The sequence below is a fragment of the Hyaena hyaena genome, unplaced genomic scaffold (genome assembly GCF_003009895.1).
Source record: "Hyaena hyaena isolate Hyena2069 unplaced genomic scaffold, ASM300989v1 scaffold_8, whole genome shotgun sequence".
In the NCBI taxonomy this organism is placed as follows: domain Eukaryota; kingdom Metazoa; phylum Chordata; class Mammalia; order Carnivora; family Hyaenidae; genus Hyaena; species Hyaena hyaena.
Genome location: NW_024080640.1, coordinates 6,044,798 through 6,065,936, shown reverse-complemented (window position 1 = coordinate 6,065,936; position 21,139 = coordinate 6,044,798). Strand labels below are relative to the sequence as shown.

Sequence of the window (21,139 nt, the reverse complement as noted above, 5' to 3'; positions counted from 1 at the left end):
TCCCTCTCTCTCTGACCCTCCCCTGCTCATGCTGTCTCTCTCTCTCTCTCCTAGAAATAAATAAAAACATTTAAAAAAAAAAAAAAAATGAAGAAGAGCCAAATGGATATCGGATGGGCAAATAACTCTCTGTCACAGGAGATGACAATTTTTCTTCCTAGTCCTCACAGAATTTTTTTACAATGCATAAAGACCTCCTGATCATATCTAAGAGTAAGCTTTTACATCAATTTTACCTTAAATCCTTTTGATTTGCAGACCAAGGTCTTTTTGTTTTTTCTTCTGTTTAAGTAGTCTTCTTTATTTACATTGTAATTGTCACCTCTGTTTCTGTGTATTCGTTTGCTAGGGCTGCCCTGATGAGGTACCCCAGACTGGGTGGCTTAACCAACAGAAGTTTATTTTCTTACAGTTCTGGAGGCCAGAAGTCAAGATCAAGATATTGGGACTTGATTTCTTCTGAGAACTTTCTCCTTGCCTTGTAGATGGTGTCTACAGACTAGGTCTTCACAGGATTGTTCCTCTGGGTAAGTCTGTATCCAAATTTCTTCTTAAATAGACAGCGGTCATATTGGAGTAGGGTCTACCCCAGTGACCTCATTTTAATTTATTTACCTCTTAACAGACCCTACCTCTATCTTAGTCACAGTCTGAAGCGCTGGCAGTTAGGTCTTTAACACCTAAATTTTAGGCGGACACAATTGAGCCCAAACCACTCTCATGTTAGTGTTGTTCTACAGAATTACTAAAATCACTATTCTCCAGCTTTTGGATCCACTAACGACCTTTAGCTATGTAGGAGGATGAAATCTTTCTTTTATCATCCTGTCTTTGTCCTCTGTATGAAGAAACTTTTCCCTCCCCATCACTGATTCAAGTCTTCTTTCCAATGCTTTAAACAAAGATTGAATCTCCCTGCTTTATTTCATCTGTTCTTACATCTTGTTCATGTTTCATTCGTTCTTTCTGCATCTCTACCAATTCCATTCTTACAGCTCGGCGTTACCCTCTCACAGAAGCTCCATGCTGGCTGCATACAGCCACAGAAGAGGCATGTTCGCCAATAAGCACATATGTTGGTGGCTGGCTGATCCAGGCTCGGCAGCCCGGTGACCTTAGCTCGGTTCCACGTAGCTCTCTTCCTCCTCTGGGCCTGACGCTGTCCTGGCAAAGGCACAAGACAGCCCGTGCAGAGCCCCTCCTTGTGGCACGTGCTTAACAATCAGCAAAAGCAAGAACCCCACCCCCCAAAAAAAACCCCATAAAAATCAAAGAGCAGCAAGTATACTTCTCCCACTACAGTGGAGGAAGGAGTAGTGATTTTAAACAATCTCATCTATTACATCACCCTGCATCTTTTGGAAAACTCCAGCTTAAGCATCTTAAACTTTCCTGTTTTGATTTATAAACTTGTTTTGTCAAACAAATGTTCTTCTCTGAGACTTATTTTCCCTTATGTTATAGAATATTTTCACAGGACCCAGAGTATTTTGGAGTCTTTTTTTTTTTTAATCCTTACATGGGAAGAAATCTATTCAGACCTGCTATTTACCACCACATACTGTGGAAGGAACTGCCTTAGCACCGCCCCCACCCAACACCACTCCCGGCTAAGGAACTAGCACATTTATTCAGATACAGTGTTGAAGTTAAGTCTCCGGCACATAACTCTTAGCTCAATTTGTGTGCCTGGCAAAAGATTTTCTAGTGCCCATCTGCGGAAACGAGATAGAAACTTCCCTTTCTGTCAGGGTCTCGGACTGAATTGAAGCATCACACATAAAGTTGGCAATTTTTGTCTGAACAGGATAGGACTTCAAAGACTTCATTCCCAGCATGCACTGCTTCCAGTGCTCCTCTTTTCTGTAGCTGCATGAAAAGGTATGAGCACATGTATTTCAACAGGTACTGCTAAAGTGCCCTCTGAAAAGATCTCATGGCTATTTTGAAGGAATGTTGGAAGTACTATGACATGCGTAGCTATCTGATACATGTTCATAATGTCAGTAGTCTCCTGTCTTAACTTCCTTAAGATCTGCTCTTACTTCCTTCCAGGTCTAGACTAACCCAATGAATTTCTTGAGTCCTTCAGTATGGGACTATGCTACGGTCAGCCCAAGGATAAAGGAAAAAGTGTTCTCTCTGAAGCTCTCCCGAACTATTCCACAAAGAAGATTGTCAAAAGCTGAACACAACCCTGAGTAACAAAGAATCTTACAACTTCAGTCCACACACTTATATTTCTTAGTTAGGCCGACTGTCCTATGTAACTTAAGGATCTTTTTCTCTTCCTTGTGAGATATACCAGAATATCTCTAATCCAGTACAAAAGTCCACAGTGTAGGTTTCTTATCTCTCTTTGCATAAAAGGGTCATCATAAATGTGCAATGAAGGAATGAAGAAACGCTGGATGTCAGCCTTTCAGAACATGGAGTGTTTGCTATTATAAAACTATCTTCTAGTTTCAGGGACAGCACGTTAAACAGTAAAAAACAAAACCAAGAAGCAAATAAACTACAATAGTATTCTGGGAAACAAATAATGTTCCTTAAATGTCTCCACTGCCACAGGACATTGAAGCAGAGGGGCTCCTGAACCAACCTCACTCTCCCTTTCTCCTTGTTCCGCTGCACCACTCGGCTAGTGGATTTGATGTACAGGTGCCGGTGCAGCTCATCTATGAGAACCAGGTGGAGGTTCATCTTCTTGCTGTGAAGCTCCAACCTAAGGTCGCTCAGTCCTTCCACCTGGAGCAGGGGACCCTCCAAAGACTCCACTGCTGACACCTGAAGAGAGAATAAAAAATGATTAAGTAGGACAACTACATAACCCAGCAGTATTAGAATCACGAGAGACTATTTTTAAAAGAAAAAGAGAATTTATATGAACCTTATCAGCATACATCAGACTTTGAAGAGTATAACGTGGTTAGGCCTAGCTGTGCCTTTGAAGGGTGCACCATCCAAGAGAAATAATGCTGAAGAAAACAATCTTATTAAACATAAACATTTGCAACAACGTGGATGGAACTGGAGGGTATTATGCTGAGTGAAATAAGTCAGTCAGCAAAGGACAGATACCAGGTTTTCACTCATATATGGATCTTAAGAAACTTAACAGAAGACATAGGGAAAGGGAAGGGAAAGAAATAGTTACAGAGAGGGAGGGAGGCAAATCACAAGAGACTCTTAAATACAGAGAACAAACTGAGGTTGGGGGTGGGGGAGAGGGGAAAATGAGTGATGGGCATTGAGGAGGGCACTTGTTGGGATGAGCACTGTGTGTTGTAATGTAAGCCAATTTGACAATAAATTATATTTTTAAAAACTAAAAAAAAGAATAGAGGAAAACTTTTCACTAAAAAAAAAAAAAGATAAACATGAAGGCATCTAAAGCACCGCAGCGCTGCACGTTATCATTTATTCCCACACACACTGCCTATTAACAGACACAAGTGTGATGATCTCCCCAATTAAATTATGTCATTCATATTCTCACAAGTCCACATACTAATAACTGAAATCAACTTTTAATCACATTTAGCTTTTTAAGACTAAAGCTAAATAAAAGCACACTGCATAAATGTTTCAATTAATTCTCATTGTGATTGTGAGTCAGGGCTTGGTTAGCGTACCTGTGTGTCAACACAGAGACGGGCTCTTTCTTGCTCTTCCTTGTACACACACACATACACACACACACACACACACACACACACACACGTAAAAGCATTTTTGACGTGAAGGCTTCAGGCAGAAAATAAGTCATCACCTCTCCTTGACCTGATCCAGTTTGATAGAAGAAATGGGATATGAATGGTGAACAGAAGATAAACTACAGAGAAGGAAACACTCCTGGAGTGAAGTGCAATTTGGGAGATTAAGACAAAAAAGATTGGATGAGTAAAAATGGTGTCGGAACACATACAACACATGAAGATGAGGGACTCAACTCACTTTAAAACCAAAGTAATAACTGCAAAGAGGGGAGTGAAATATGTTTTATATGATCCCATTTATCCACGTATAGAAGATTAAATTTGTCTTTCCATAAAGAACTAGATTTTTTTAAATTTTTTTAATGTTTACTTATTTTTGAGAGTGAGAGAGATAGTGAGCAGGGGAGAGACAGAGAGAGGGAGACACAGAATCTGAAGCAGGCTCTAGGCTCCAACCTGTCAGCACAGAGCGCAACACAGGGCTTGAGCTCAAGAACCACAAAATCATGACCTGAGCCAAATCCGCACACTTAACCAACTGAGCCGTCCAGGCACCCAAGATCCAGATTTTAAAGAAAATAACAAAGTGAATATACTCTTACTATTCCTTAGGAGAAAAATAAAAGCAAAAGAGAAACAAAAGAGAAGAAAATAATAATAGGGGAAGGGGAAAAAAATAGTTTCAAACAGAGAGGGAGGCAAAATAAGAGACTTTTAAATACAGAGAACAAACTGACGGTTGATGCAGGTGGGCACATGGGGAGAGGGGAAAATGGGTGATGGGCACTGTGGAGGGCACTTGCTGGGCTGAGCACTGCGTACTGTACTAAGCAATGAATCATGGGAATCTACTCCCGAAACCAAGAGCACACTGTTTACACTGTATGTCAGGTAACTTGACAATATCTTATATTTAGTAAAAATAAAACAAAGTAATAATAGTAATAGAAGTAGGAGTGTAATTGTAGTAATAATAGAAAAGAGAGGACTACAAGCTAACAGAGGGAGAAGAGCCCTACCCAGCTCCCCAAAGGGATTCCTATGCTTTGACTGCTCCCTGCTTCCTTATACTTGTAAATATTCCTGAAAGTTCCAGAGAAAGGCAATCACTAATAATACTTCAGGGTAAAAACAGTGGATGTAATTAGGGAGATAAAAATGCTCCTAAAAAGTGAGGTGTTTAAGTAAAAGCAATAAATAACGAAAGCCATGAAACGTATCAATGATCAAAAGTGTTGATCGCAGACCCGCACCAGTGCACAAGGTCACTGAGGAGCACGTGGGCAGCAGATACAGAAAGTCTGGGAGCTGCGGAATAACCATGTGGCCTGGGGTGGGGGAGGAAAATGCAACGGCTTACCCACAAACACAGCTCCTGTTTTGTGATGTGCTATAATCAAATGTCAGTAGCAAGAAAGCTTCCTTGAGTTAACCAAGAAAGAAGACAGGGATGAAAAAGCAGCACGCCCTGGGCCAGCTCTGCCCCCGCCCCAAAAGCCGCCAGTTCGTTTTCGCGCTGACTCGTAACCGCCCCCATGACGGGAGCCCCTGGGCCTTATGCAAGCTGCCTACAATTCCAAATGGAAAAGCAGCCTCGCAAAATGACCACTGCATCCCCAAGGAGGAAAAACAACAACAAATTCATTTACACTTATGCTCTAAAATAGATTTTAACTCGGGTCTCTAACGGCGAAAAGAGGATGCATTAACCTTTAGTGACATCGAGATCCAGAAAATGAAAAATAATTTGGTACTCCACTGGCCCATCATGTAGCCTTATCCCTTCAGGTAATTAAATCCTGCTGAGATATTTAAGCTTAAAAACCACCCACTGCACATCCACACTCAATTTGTTTGTAGGAATTTGCATGAAGATTTTTAACCCAAACAGTTCATGTTCCAAAAACAAAATTATAGGATAATGTCAATTTTCAAAGCTGCTTAATTGAAGTGTTTTTTTGTTTTTTTTGTTTTTTTTTAATATACGTAAGGCACTTAACATGGTGCCTGGCACATAGTGAGCACTCACTGAAATTAGAAATCAGATGTTTAACAGAGTCTATTTGTTCTGTGGTTAAAGAAACCTCACGGGGTGTTACTAACATGTGCTAATGCTAGTGTTTTCAGTAAATTGTTGTTTCCATTACAATCATTTAGATGACAAATTTTCTGAATATGTCTTCTTGACCCAAAATACAAGTACAATTTATATAATATATAATCAAGAGTGATTTTAGAATTTCAAACATTTGAAAATTATGCCACAGAGAAGACAGCATAGTCTTTTTTTTTTTTTTTTAATAGTTTTATTTATTTTTGAGAGAGACAGAGAAAGTGGGGAGGGGCAGAGAGACAGAGGGAGACACAGGATCTGAAGCAGGCTCCAGGCTCTGAGTTATCAGCACAGAGCCCAAGGCGGGCTCAAACCCACAAACCATGAGATCATGACCTGAGCCAAAGTTGGGCGCTTAATTGACTGAGCCACCCAGGCACCCCACCATAGTCCTATTTTCATATGAAAACACAGTGTTCCAATTTCCTGGCCTTCACTTATTAAAGGTTGTAATTATGAAACCTAGGCAAGGGCACTGTCCTCCCCTACTCTAACCTTACTAAGTGGTACTAAAACTGATTTTAAGAAAGCAGTTATCAGCGCAACATGTGATCTCTAGAACATCAGTTTATAGAAACCTGACATTTATCTTACCTGGTTTCAAGAAGCATGTATCATAACGTTTATACATAAGTAAAACTTGGTGGCACAGCAAACAGTCCATCGACCATCCAACCATCTTTGATGGTCAATTCTGTTGTATGGGGGACAGGGAGGACCTGGTTTCCAGGCATTTACTAACATTCAGGCTTTAATAGAAACCATTAAACATCCTTGGGGTGCTTGGCTGGTTCAGATGGTACAGCATGCGACTCTTGATCTCAGGGTTGTAAATTCAAGCCCCGCACTGGGTATAGAGATTACTTAAAGATAAAATCTTAAAAAAAATCATTAAATATCCATCTACGTTTAGATGGATAAAACACAACCGGTAAAAACACAACCAAAGAGGTTTTTTATATTAATGTGATCATTTTATGAATCATTTCACTGTTTTCCAAATTTAATGTCTACAGAGCACTTTTTAAAATAACACTAATGAAACATTAACAAGAACTCAAGAGATGAAGATGGATTAAAGTAGACAGCAACAAAATGGTCTCACTTGTGAGTTGCTATGAGAAATTACTGAAATCGGGTTCTTAAGCACAACATTCAACATCAAATAAATATATACTATTACCGAACAAGACATACCAGATGAAAAATCAAATAGACGACATTCAGGACAACAGTTCACTAGTAAAGAGCCCAAGCAGCACTCAAACTCGTGAACCACGAGATCATGACCCGAGCCGAAGTCAGACGCTTAATCGACTGAACCACCCAGGTGCCCGTCAATTTCCTTCCAGTTTAAACTAGGAAGTTAGTACTTCATAGCTAAGTGTTCATCTTTTGCTAGTGTCACTCAATTAAGTAAAAAGATCTAGTTTTGTGCTTTAACATAGACCACTTGAAATGTTTTGGAGGAAAGTCGGCCATTCTCCAACATTCAGTTGGCTTCACCGAAGAAATACCAGTTTATTATTTTTTATATATTATTATAATATTATTATTTTAGTTGGGGAGAGGAGAGACACAATGGTAACTGACATTAGTAACCATTTCTAACTAAAACCACCTGCTAGCTAAGGAAAATGCTTATTTTGGCAATAATGTTCCCTAAAGAAAGCAAATGTGTTGCCACTGTTGAGTCTAAAACAAGTATTTCCTTCAGGACTCTGATAATTACATGGTTCCAACATGTTTTATCCCTTTTCAATAGGTCTGTATGCCTCCCTTAAGGAAGTATTTTTCGAGTAAGACAACATAACCATTCTGCAAATGTCTCGTTGGCTCAACTTACAGATGCGTATCTTTTTAGATACGAAATTAGGCTACTCCAGAGAATGGATACCTTCGCCCTTCCTATACCACGTAAGACACGAGTTAAACTTGCTGAACAGTCTCAACCAAGAACACCAAAAAACTGTGGCTATGAACAACAAAAGCAGCAGGCCTTGGAGTATGACATTTACTTAGTGCCCACGCCCCTGGCCAATCTGGGCCCCTAAGCTGCTAGAAGGCACCTCTGGTGCCTCCTCAAAACAGCCCTGTACCCAGAAGTCTCCACATAGAGGGCTCAAGGAGTCCTAGGTGGGCATAAGAAGTCTCCCTCTGAACTCAGAATGAGCCAAACCCACCTTTACACAAGCAGGAAGGATGTTTATCACCAAGAACCCCAGACCAATCACTTACCAAACATTGTCATTTTACTATACCACAGTGCCCAAAGCAGTAGTGTGGTTATCAGACGGAAATATTTAAAAAACCAAAACCAAAACAACAACAACAAACAGCTTTAAACACCACCACCAATCAAAAACACACTCTTTTACATGTATTAGTTTGAAATCTGAACCACAGGAAAACTCTTACAAGTCAACAATGATCCAATATTGGCCATGTCGTACGGTTTAATCTCATAGTTTTGGGAGATCTGAACACCGCGGTACATCTAGGACATCACAGTGCTGTTTGTAGGACACTGTGGCCTTTACAGAACGCTGCGTTCTGTAGGGTTACCTGCCTCAGAGAATCGAGGAAAATTTTAACTGCAGAATATTATATATGTGTGTGACCTAAAACCACAACCATGTGATCCCAAAGGATTTTGCGGATCATAATCCTGTTAAATATAAACTCAGTCACAACTTCCACTCAGCTTGTGTTTAAAACATGGCAGCAGCCACCACAGGGGACACACATAGAGGATGGCTTAGACTGCTCTTCATACAAAATGGTGAGGGGGAGGGGGCAGGGAAGTTGGGAGGCAGAGTGAAGGACAGACGAAGCAGAATAAGGGAGCCCCTGCAAGGCTCAGGGCTATAGTGGAGGTTTGGAGGAGTCTCCGGGGATCTCTAGGAAAAAGAGAATCCCTGATCTCAGCTTTACTGGAGAAGGTCAGGCTCCCAGTGGTCTGTTTTGCCACTGACTGCAGGCCTCCAGGCTACTGACAGTGGGAACTTAAGACAGACTTCCCGAGGAGGCTGCATCACAGGGGCGAGGCCAAGCGCCTGGAGCAAGAACACTTTTTTCCCACCCTAACTCCTCAGCCTGCAGCCAACCCGGTGATCAAATCAGGCAATCAAAAAAATGCCCATGCTGAAAGTCATCTGCTAGCAGAATATTGATCAGCCCCACTCAGGTGCCCTTTCTCCCTCCAGAAAGCCAATACCTATAATGCAGAGTCAGCGTGCTCTCACCATTAAAAACAGGATGCTGTCTACTTCCATTCTCCTTTCATTACTGCTGAGGTTATTACATGTTTTTATTTAATAAACCTTCATCAGTTCAAATGAAGGGTTGTTATTAGTTGTGCTAACAGCCGAATGATAATGCTCCAGAGAGGTATCAGCGCTTGTTGGTGCATTAGCAAAGAGAGGAGAAGGGCTGAGGTCAAGCATGTGTCAATGTAAATGAGGTGATATTAGGTAGTGAAGGCTTAATGCAATAGACTGCCGTGGAGCTAATGGAATTTACAGGATAAAGCAAATGAGATGAAGTTATTGATAAGTGAATGAGTGGAGGGGGGTCTGTGAGATGAAGTGCTGTCAAAGAAAAGCCCTTTTACTTGTGAATTTCTTCTTTAAAGTATCTTCAAATGTATCTCAGAAAACAAAACTCACAAGAGATCAAATATGACTTCTGATTTCAACAAAGAGCTCATCCTACCACTGCTCTGAAACACAGACTTGGTTTAAAAGCATACCATTTGACTAAGCTAGCTCTTGAGCTGTCTTTGGGGCTACCCCCTACCTTTTAGGGTTTTGTTTTTTCCTAAACATCAGTGCACTGTACCACAAATAATTCCCACAATTTAAGCAGAAATCTTAGGGGGATTTTCTTTCTTCTTGTCAAGTACGGGTGTCCAAATCATCTAAGATATTCCCTAAGTCCAAGTCTCAGAGAATGACAGTATCTGAGGAATGAAATGTTGAGTTTTCTATTATAAGAGACATTTAAAGGCTGTCAGGACTGGAGTCCTACCCCAATTTCACAGATTAAAGAAAAGAGAGAGTGGGGCGCCTATGTGGCTCAGTGAGTTAAGCGTCCGACTTCGGCTCAGGTCATGATCTTGCGGTCCATGGGTTCGGCCCTACTTTGGGCTCTGTGCTGACAGCTCAGAGCCTAGAGCCTGTTTCAGATTCTGTGTCTCATTCTCTCTCTGCCCCTCCCCAGCTCATGCTCTGTCTCTGTCTCAAAAATAAAATAAAATGTTAAAAATTAAAAAAAAAAAAGAAAGAAAGAAAAGAAAAAAGAGAGAGAGAGAGGAGAGTAAGGCCTAAGGCCCAGGAATGTACTTTCTTAACCTTTATTTTTTCTTCCAAATTATAAAAATATATGATCAAGAAAACTCAAAAAACACAAAATCCCAAAGGAAAAAGATGGTCCACATTCTCACTCATCAGGTAAAATATGTTTTAATCTGATTCCTTCCACATGATTTTCCATACAAAGTTTTTAAAAAGTATTATTATTTCTAAATAGGTTTTTTTTTCCATTTGGCAATACATTGGGAACATCTGCCTATTACCAATATATTTTTAGCATTCATACTATTCCATAAAATGAATATTCCACAAATGACTTAAACCATTTCCCCATACAAAGTAAATGGTATTTTCTTTGACTTTCATAAATTTTCCTGTGATAATTACCCCTGGATACATTTTTTATCACATAATTAAATGCTTAACTCTTATCATTCTAGAAGTAGTATTCCAAGTCCAAAGTAATGCACATACTTAGAGTTTCTAATACATAATGCCAAATTTGGAGCCTTATTTATTCTAACGGATTTATAACAGATCAGTTCATAATGACTTTGTCAACGGCTTCTGGGCAAGATCACACAATCACACACACAAAACAATCCAATGGGGCACCTGGGTGGCTCAGTCAATTAAGCATCTGACTCTTGGTTTCAGCTCAGGTCATGATCTCACAGTCTGTGACTTAGAGCCCCACATCGGACTCTGCACGGACAGCACAAAGCCTGCTTGGGATTCTCTGTCTCCCTCTCTCTGCCCCTCCCCTGCTCAGTCTCTATCTCTCTCTCTCAAAATAAATACATAAACTTAAAAAAAAAAAAAAATCCTTCTTTGCTCCTAGCTAATGGTCCTTCCAAGTCTCAGTTCCCATCAGTGCTCCAGAAACAGCACTAAATCCTAGGTTTCTACTCTAAAATGCAAGAGATGAGACCACTAGGAAAGATATCCTCATTTGACAAAGGGTCCCAAAGCCACTTAGTTCTGTCATCTTATTTGTTATTCTGGGGCAAGAAAAAGTTACAGAACAATTCTCTCAGGAGTCGGCAAAGGAGGTCTCTGAGAGTCACATCAGGCTCACACTTCAATCAAGACAATTTCCCACTCTCCAAGAGCCCCCATTCCATTAGAAATGCTCAGCACTGACACAGTTCTTTATTAACACCAACTGTTTAAATCCCACAAAGGAATGCGAGAGGAAGGTGGCTTTTTGCATTTTCAGAGCTAGGAACAACAAGTAATGAGTGCTGGGATAAATCACAGAGAAAACATATTTCCACAAGCTCCTCCTATGTAGTCAAGCCAAGCAAAAACTACCGATCCACCTTCCCAGATCATCATCAAGTTGAGACAGAGGGCTCCCATCAGCATGCGTGGTCACCTGCAGCAATTTATACATATACAGAGTCCCCATCTGGCCACACAATGACCAATCAGAAACCTGTTTAGGCAAGTCCATGTGTGAGGCTGAAACCCAGAACACAACAGAGGAGGTCAGCGAAGGCCTTGTGTATTATTCTTGCCTTAGTTTATTCCTCCTACAGATGAAAGTGTATAGAAGTGCATGCACGCACAGGTAATTTGATGAATGCATTAGTGACAATGGCACCGAGACAGAAAGGCTGCTCAGTATGAACAAGTCCCTGATGACTGCTATTCTCTTACCTGGCCCTGTGTCATAGTGATGATGATGTTACTTAGACCTTTTTAAATTTGTAGATTGCCTCATATTTTACAAAGCACAGTAACCTTACAACCTTTCACTTTTATTCTCACAGCCATTCTACAATCTAGACAGGGTATTTGTATATTCACTCTAGAGAAAAGAATACTAAATAATAGGGAGAGAAAGAGATTTGTCAAAGCTCACAGAACTAGTGAGTTGTTGAGTTAGGACTGGAATTAAGAACGTCTTGCTTCCAAATCCATTCTGTTTGCACTACACCACAATGTAGCTAGCCACCATTTGTCAGTGAGTAAACCTGTGCCCCAATTTCAACCCATGAAATCCCAGCACAATTCAAAATAAGAAACCACAGTAAGAAAATAGGAAGCAGAGCACTAAGAAGACAAGCCCTGAAGAGTTCAAGGTCACCCAAACCCGGAGAGCATCTAATTTAACCATTCAACAACATTCCTACTACCAAATTATCAGAGTAGGGCCAAATACTCGTCAGCTCTATCCAAAACCTGCAACAGAGGATGGCAACCAAGCAACTTCAAGCTACAACATTTCTACAAAAATGAAGTCCATCTCATGCAAACACAGTAAAGCTCAGTGGTTTCTGAGCATAATTTGTTCTGGAAACATGCTTGTAATCGAAAGCACTTGTATATCAAAGTGAATTTCAAGAACCAATGGCTTGGGGCCCCTGGGTGGCTCAGTCAGTTAAGTGTCGGACTTCAGCTTAGACCATTATCTCACAGTTCATGGGTTCGAGCCCTGCATCAGGCTCTGTGCTGACAGCTCAGAGCCTGGAGCTTGTTTCAGATTCTGTGTCTGCCTCTCCCCAGATCACACTCTGTCTCCCTCTCACTCTCAAAAATAAATAAAGATTAAAAAGAATTTTTTTTAAAAAACCTACTGGCTCAGTTGTGATCATGTGACATTCAGTGTCACGTACTACTCATATTGCAGAATATCACTCATTGATCAAGTTAAAATTTCTTAGAAATGTTTGCTCATCTTGTGGAACGCTCACAGAACAAGTTACTCACAATCCAAGGCTTTACTTGTACTTGGTTTCTAACCCCTCAAAGCCAGTTTTAAAGGATGTCCAAGACAGTTTTACTCTGTTGCATAGCATAGGCCCTACCCTAGATTTACAGTTCCACATTTATCTCTACAATGGAATCACCTGGAGAATGTCAAGTTACTGAAGTTAGTGTCCCACAACCAGCGATTTCAAGGTCATCAGAGTAGGGTGTACCCTGGGCTTTAGATTTCTTCAAGAAGTCCCTAATGTGCAGAGTTTGGGAGTCACTGCCCTACAGCCAGGCAAGGCAATTGAAAATTGCTGAATCTTTTGAGGTTTAGTGTGACAAAATTAGTGACAAAATTTCTATTTGCTTTAAAGAGGCAAAGAAGAGCAGATAAAAGAACAAAATAAAAGGGAAGGGAAGCTAATACAATAACTGGGTGCCTTTCAAACAGTGTCAAACCTTAGCCTTCAAAAACAAATATAAATGAAAAAGGGCATTGAGCACGAATACAAATAGTTTACAAGCTCTGTACTTTTACTCTCAAAGAGAAAAATACAGGTGCCACATTAAGCCTACTCATTTGATTCCAGACAAACACCAAGGTTTCTTGTTTAATAACTTTATTTTCAGCTCTTCCTAAATCTTTTTGAAAAGATCAGATATAAGTGTTTGAAGGAATGAAGGGGTCCCAAATTCAGCTAGAAGCAGTTATAGCTGACTACCGTATTTAAAAAGCAAACCACGCTACCCTACCTCCAACCCCAATGTTCCTGATCCCCAATTTCTTGTTATGCTCATTGCGATATGAGACTCTTTATTTGTTCCTCTGTCTCTCCATATTAGCACGTAAACTCCTTCAAGGTTAAGGGCACACATTCAGATATATATCCCAACAATGCAAGTCATCAGCAATGGCGTCATTCCATTCTTTGTAAGTCTACCAAGACATGTGCCTGATTCTTTCCTGTTATTAGTACAGAATATTGGCACTGGTCTTTCAAATCAATATTCTACACTAGAACTAGATGGGCTTAATGGTGGCTATTTCATTATTGATCACGGATATATTTTTTATCATGTGTAGAGAAATCTATATGGAATATTGAAACATTTTTGCAGTCACTTACCAGTTTCAAGTTAAGGTCAATAAGTTCACTAGAATGTTCCAGCTCTCGATATTTATAGAGTTTTTACCTTAATACCATTCCCACAGACATAATGAGAAAAAACAGTCCTGTGAGATCTCAAAAACTCTCAGACCAGATGAAAGGGATGCACTTTGGCCCCCTTTTTCTTTCTTGCACATTAATCATTTGATAGTAGATGCATGATCACCCCTTCCCTGCCCACAACATGAGAAAAGAAGAATTTGTCTATTTGCTAATGACAGTTCTAATGGCAGCAAAAAGAACAAGCTTGCTGGTCCACTGGTCCTACCATCTAAGCACTGACAGAAAGAAGAGCTTAACATCGACTACTTTATAACACTAACATCAACACTATTGATAAGCATCCTCCAATAATGAACTGGCTTATATCTACTTACAATACCAGCAGGAAAACACACGTAGTTACCTAAGAGTCAATTTTGCAAGAAACTGATCTTAGTTTACTGACAATTTGCATTGCTATGAACATATCGCTGAAGTAGGCCAAAAAGTTGATTGACACAGGATCTGAAATTTATCCATGTCAAATCCCAAATATATGGCAAAGAACTCTGGGGTCCTGATCATTCTTCTGTGCGTGTGTTAGATTAGACTAGCTTTGTTTTCAGAGGAAAAAAAAAACTTTTTAAGATTTTTTTTAAGTAAACTCTACACCCAATGTGGGGCTTGAACTCAAAACCCTGACATCAAGAGTCACATGCTCCACCGACTGAGCCAGCCCCAGGCACCCCTGTTTTCAGAGAAAAATCTTATCTCTGCCTGCAAGAACTCCTTTTGACTGCATAAAATGGGGGCAGTCTTTCATTCAGATGGATGTTCCCTTCTTAAGGGAAGAAGGAAACCATGATGCCTAACCTAGCCAGCCCTACTTGAACTCTACCAGTTCAGAGCAAGTCCACCTCCTATGAGTTTTTGAAATTATCACATGGGAGCAATCACCATATCCTTCTTACAGTATCTGTTAAAGTAATTCATTATAAATAACATTTCTAAACACTTACGGTGTATACCGTGTGTGCTTCACATAAGTAGCTTAGTATCTCATTTAATCCCTTCAACAACCTTTGGGAGTAGATGTAATTCTCAACTCCCAACTTTCCGCAGAGTCAAACAATTAGCCCCAAGTGATCCAGCTAGTAAAAGTCAAAGCCAGGACCCAAGGACAGGCCCATCTGACCCACAATAAGGCTGACATTCACAACCTTGATTGTTATACAATAAACAAAAAGGGTGAAAACATTACAAATATATTTTTATTATAATGGCTTAGTAAAACCACGAGATTAAATAGCCACTTTACTCCCTTTATGCCCAATGTGGCTACGTTTTCAGTATAAGTGATATAATTCCAGCACACCATTCTCTCAAAGCACTCTGGGATTCTCTGGGAGGAAGACAACTACGTAAATCTAAGCAGTTATAATAATCCTTATATCACTACACGGCTATGATTTTTTTTTTTTAAATAGAAATAAGAAAACAAGAGACATTTAAAATCTCTATAATCTCAGGAAGACTTAGAAGTGAGAAAATGTCATCCCAGGCCATGTGACAGTCAGCTTGGCTCAAGTGCCTCCAAACTACTCACACCAGCTTCATTTCCACTGATTGAATGCAATTATGAGTTGACTTCTATGGGTTGATAAATCAGAACTTGGGTAAGTAGTGTGCGAAGCTCATCTGTACAGTTTTCATGTGATGCAGACTTCCACATAAATTTTCCTTTAAAAAAAGTTCACAAAAACATTAACTATCGTAAAATACCTTCCTGGTTAGCTCATGCCACTGGGAAGAAGCGGCTATTCTTATATTAATAATTCTTCCCGGAATTAATCAGTCACTGTACATTAGAACCAGCAGCTGGAGTGTTCTGAGTGATAATGAAACCTGTAACAAGGCATCTTCCGCCGTCTTTTCAAGACAATAAGGGAATTAAAATTTCAATTTAAATGCAGAGGTTTGAAACACGCTTCACTGGCAAAATTACTTCAATTAATGTGAGTGGAATACAAAGGACAGACTGCAGAAATGTGATGCAGCAACCAGAAATTATGTCATTAATGTGCTTGCATCAAGCCCGCACAATGACTGCAGAGGTCTAATTTAAACCGTACATATCGCAAAGCTACAGGCTACAATATTAATCAAGTCTCTGATTTCAATGTGACGGATACAGGCTTCTTGTTGGGCCACTCTTAGCTTTTCATAAGCTAACAGCAGCTGTTTACCTTGAAGAAGGAAACAAAAGGCCATGCCTATTTGCAGACATTCGCTGTCATGACAATTTAATTATTTTATGCAATACTCAGGTTATCATATCAAAAGAAGAAATAAATATCCCATCTAGAAGCCAAGTCTATAGCTATCAGGCCAGCGTGATGGTAGAGGAGGAATTGCAGGAGCTGACAAGAGACATGGGTCACCACTGATTTATTTACTCTGGATTTATGAACATGAGTAGGGATTAAATTACTGGGCATCTGCACCTGCCTTACAATGGAAATGCAAAATCTTTTGATAAAATCCAGGGAAATCGGAGAGTTTTGAAAGACTCGATTTTTTTGTCTTCACTTTCCTCTGATGTCTTCTGGCAAGGATGTTTCAATTTGACCCTTGAGATGCCTGAAGTAGATTTTACTTCTAATAGCACATAGCCACGGGGAAAGGAAATATGATTATTTTTTCACATCAAGTCCAATGAAAGAGTAATTATAGACCTTACTATTCACTCATACAAAAGGCCAAATTGGAGAAAATTTCCAACCTTTTAAGCATACCTTTAATCCTACATTCATGAAATCTTCATTGTACATTAGGATACGCCAACTCCTCAGATTATACAAAACAACAACCTCGTCAGAAGCATGGAGAGCACATGAGAAACCCTTCTTTCATTAGGTCACTATAAGAAATAAACGTGTTAACAAATGTATTTTTAAAATGTAACAACATAGTGAATATTCAGTACCTATTGGCTGTTATTATAATTATTGGTTTTTTTGTTCGTGTAAATATTGCAAAAGGGAAAGGCTGGAAACTAGAAAAGTCTGCCATTAAAACAAACACCAAAACCAGAGAAAAATCAGACCAGAGCCTGTAGAGAGGAAACACCCTATTTATATTTATTCTCTGTAGAGTGATATTAAAGTCTTTCACACAGTTACCCATTTGGCTAATGATCTGCGAACCCTGACTATATGAGGCCCACAGTGCTCAGCACAGGGCAGACAAAAATAAACAAGATATCGCCCTCACCCTCAAATGACCTACCATACAAACCAAAGCAACTGTATTACAAGGAAGTACATGCAGCTTATGGAAGCAAACAAACAAAAAAGCATCTACTCAGGTCAAGTATTCTTAACCACAATAAAAACAAATGTCTAATTTTTTGGAAAAACAAAAGCATCTAACCACCTGGGACATTCAGAGAGCTAAAGAAATCTGAGTTAAGCCATAAAGAATAAATCATCATTTTCCAGGCAGACAGGATTGGGATTAGGTTCAGGGACATACAATCAATTAAACATCTACCACATCCCTTCATCACTAACAAATAACTAGAAGTTGTTATTAATAAAGAGCCACTGTTTTAAAAAATACGATAGCTGGCAATAAAATATACTTAATACCTCTAAGGAACGTATTACTAAGCATTATTATATAGAACATAAATGAAGATACCAACAAGTGAGGCCTATCCTGTTCACTGAAAGACTCAGTAAATGAAGATGACATTCTTACACTGAATCAATCTCATGACACTTCTTGCAGGATGTGACAAGCCGATACTAAAATTCATATAGAAGAGTAAAAGGCCAAGAATAGCACAAGCAATTCTGAGAAGCAAGGTGAGGGAACATCTCCACCTGCCATCAAGATATATCATAAAATAATAGTGATTAAAACAGCATGGTTGGGTGCACATATAGACAAGACCAATTAACAAAAATGAAGAGCTCAGAAACAGTCCCACATATACGTGACAACTTGGTATGTGACCAAGATGGCATTAGAAGTCAGTAGGAAATAAATTTAGCAAGTGGTCTGAGCCAAGTGGCTATTTATATAGAAGATAAAATTAGATCCATAGTTTATATCATATACGGAAATAGATTCCAAATGAATTAAAGAAGACATAGTAGATTCTCTAGAAGACAGTGGGATAGAAAAAATGTTTCTTGAAAATCAGATAAAGGAAAAAAGAAAGAAATCTTATTGCACTAAATTTTAAAACTTCTTTGTAACAAAGGGCTTCATAAACAAAGTAAAAATATATACCACTAACTAGGACAAGATATTTCAAATACATCTGACAAAATATTAGTGTCCAGAATATATAAACAACAAATAGAGAAAATAAGGAACTTCTGGGCAACACAGCTCATATATTCACCCCTTTCTGGAGTTAAATGGTCTTCTTCCTACCCCACTCCTCCCAACCACATGATTTTAGTTAGAACTGACAATTACAGTACTCAAGCTGGCCCAATCTAGACCCTACCCATTTTTTAGAGTTTATTTGTTTATTTTTGAGGGAAAAAGAGAGGGGGGGTGGGGAGAGAGAGCGAGAGAAAGAGAGAGAGAGAGAGAGAGAGAGAGAGAGAGAGAGAGAGAGAGAGAGCATGCACAAACAGGGAAGGAGCAGAGAGAGAAAGGGAGACCACAGAATCTGAACCAGGCTCCAGGCTCTGGGCTGTCAGCCCAGAGCCCAATGCGGGACTCAAACCCATGACCCATGAGATCATGACCCGAGCTGAAGTCAAATGCTTAACTGACTACACCACCCAGGCGCCCCTACCCTTGCATTTTTTAATTTAAAAATTTTTCCTCTGCAAAGCTGGAAAGATGTAGGCCACAGCCCACACCCCTTCTTCTCCCCCAAACACCCGAAACCGCAACTGCTTGTGAAAGCAACAGTCTCCGGGAGGACACTGAGGACAACAGGCAGAGAGAACACACCAGTGGCATTCCACACCTCCTCCTGTCCTTGTAGCGGACTGGTTCCATGGACTGCTCACTGTTCACTCCTATCACACGCCAGGTTTTAATATATGATCGAATATCACAGTTCATATCACGTCTTGGTTACCAAATTCCCTGAACAGGTTCTCATGAAGGACTTCTAGCAAAATTCTTTTTAGCAATCTAAATTGGAACAATTTGGAGGATTTAGCCTGCTCCTCCCACCAAATTGTCTCAGAGTTTTTTGTTTCCAGTGTTACACCCAATCTAATTCAGTGAAACAAAGACAAGAGACTCTCGCCTACTGCGGAAAAGAGGAACCAAATGCAGTCACCTGCTACGGAGGGCTTCTGGAGTCCCCAGGCAGCTCAGGGTATGATGGCAGTGGGGTCCTCATGTGGAAAGAGGGGAGTAGATAGAGCAGCCCTCTAAGAGCCACCAGCCCTGGGAAAGTTAGGATTCTTAGGAGACAAGAGGTGTATTGTATTTTATCCATCTTCTTGACACTCAGCAGATGCACCACCAGTTACAACATTCTCTGAATTTTCATTTTTGATTCAAAAAGTAACGGAAGGGGGGTGCCCAGCTGGCTCAGTTGGTAGAGCATGTGACTCTTGATCTCAGGGGTACGAGATCGAGCCTCATACTGGGTGTAGAGCTTACTTTAAAAAAAAAAAAAAGGTAACAGAATGGACCCGACTCAGAGGCTAAAGGCTAGGCTGTGGGGTGTGCTTGCTTGAAAAGTCACTTCCAGAATTATTGCTCCAAAATTATTTTCTTGCTCATCAGTTTAAAGGAAAAGACAAAGCCCTCATGTAACAATCCCTTCAAAGAATTTGTGGAATGTTAAGTCTGTAAATATCCTAAAGCTGTCTCTCACACAGACTTCATTTTTTAAGATGGGGTTTATGAGGGGTACTTGGCTGGCTCAGTCAGTGTAGAGCATACAACTCTTGATCCTGGGGTTGTGAGTTCAAGCCCCACGCTGGACATGGAGCCTACTTTAAAAAAGTAAGTAAATAAAAAATAAAATAAAATGGGATTCATTAGCCACCTTCTTCTGAAATTCAAACATCTCTCATTACCATGCCAACAGGATTTAGGTGCCGGTTTCTTGCCATTACGCACCTTGCCCTTGTCCCAAAGGCAGGTAATACCTAAATAATCGCCTAATGTTTCAAACACTGAAATTAGGAACAGAACCAGGGAGGCTTCACCTGCAAGGGCTCGCAAATCCCAAGAGGCCAGGCAGTCTGTAATGTGCTACATGAAAGACAGCATTCAGAGAATGAGAGTAGGGGCTTCCCTATCTTAGCAGAAATGATGCTTCACATAGATGGCTCTCTCACCAGCATGTCGGTGGCACTGAGATAGTGCTTGCTGGCCATGCACTGTTCCAGCTTTTGAGGCACTTGCTTGATGTTCTCGATTTCATCCAGCAGATTCAGGACGTGCTTATGTTCAATTCCTTCAATCCACAACTTCCGGAGCTCATCCCGTTTACAGTGCAACAGCATCTTGCACGAAAGCAGATTCTCTTTCACCTACGATAAACAGATTCAACCTTGTGTCAGTCCCGAGTCTCGCCATCCTAAACCTATAATCTGGTTAGCAGTTTTCACTGGTGTCACTACAAGTAACAGTTCCTAATTCCCCCTCCCACCAATTCCCCGTGGTTGGCTGGCTTGCAAACTTCTAATCCTGGTTCTGACACTGAGTCGCATGGCTGGGTCTCCACCTCTGTGTGTATTTGCTCTCCTGTGAAATGAGAAAACTGCTCCTAACCTACCTTTGGAGTGAATCTAGAAGAAGTTTCTTAGGATATAGAGCACTCTGAAGACACGGAGTGCCCATGGATATTAACATATCTAAAAGGGAATGACTGATTGAGTCCACACTATTATTCCTTCCCAATAGCTCACGTGGACCGTCCTAGATCTACAACTTCAGCTAAAGCTTACAGCCAAGGAACTGTGCGTTCAGCTCAACTAACACAAAAATAAGCCCACGTTCCAGAAAAGAGTGGACATATCCAGAAACAGTCTCAAAATAAAAACATTAGGACATACCAAGGAGTTTTAGATATTAAATAAGACACCACGTTCTCATGGATCTGCAGCTTAGTGAGCAGTGTGGCACAGCTCCACAAAACAGGAGGGC

At 40.3% G+C, this 21,139-nt stretch overlaps 1 protein-coding gene across 3 annotated transcripts in view; it reads right to left on the bottom strand.

Annotated features, from left to right (window-relative positions):
• Positions 1 to 21,139, bottom strand: part of EXOC4 (exocyst complex component 4) — a 752,259-nt gene that overhangs the window by 697,544 nt on the left and 33,576 nt on the right. For all 3 annotated transcript variants that reach the window (XM_039243428.1, XM_039243437.1, XM_039243444.1), the window contains exons 3-4: positions 20,329 to 20,523; positions 2,603 to 2,787 (exon numbers count right to left, since the gene is read on the bottom strand). In XM_039243428.1, coding sequence (XP_039099359.1) covers positions 2,603 to 2,787; positions 20,329 to 20,523 — 380 coding nt within the window. The remainder of the gene's footprint in view (positions 1 to 2,602; positions 2,788 to 20,328; positions 20,524 to 21,139) is intronic.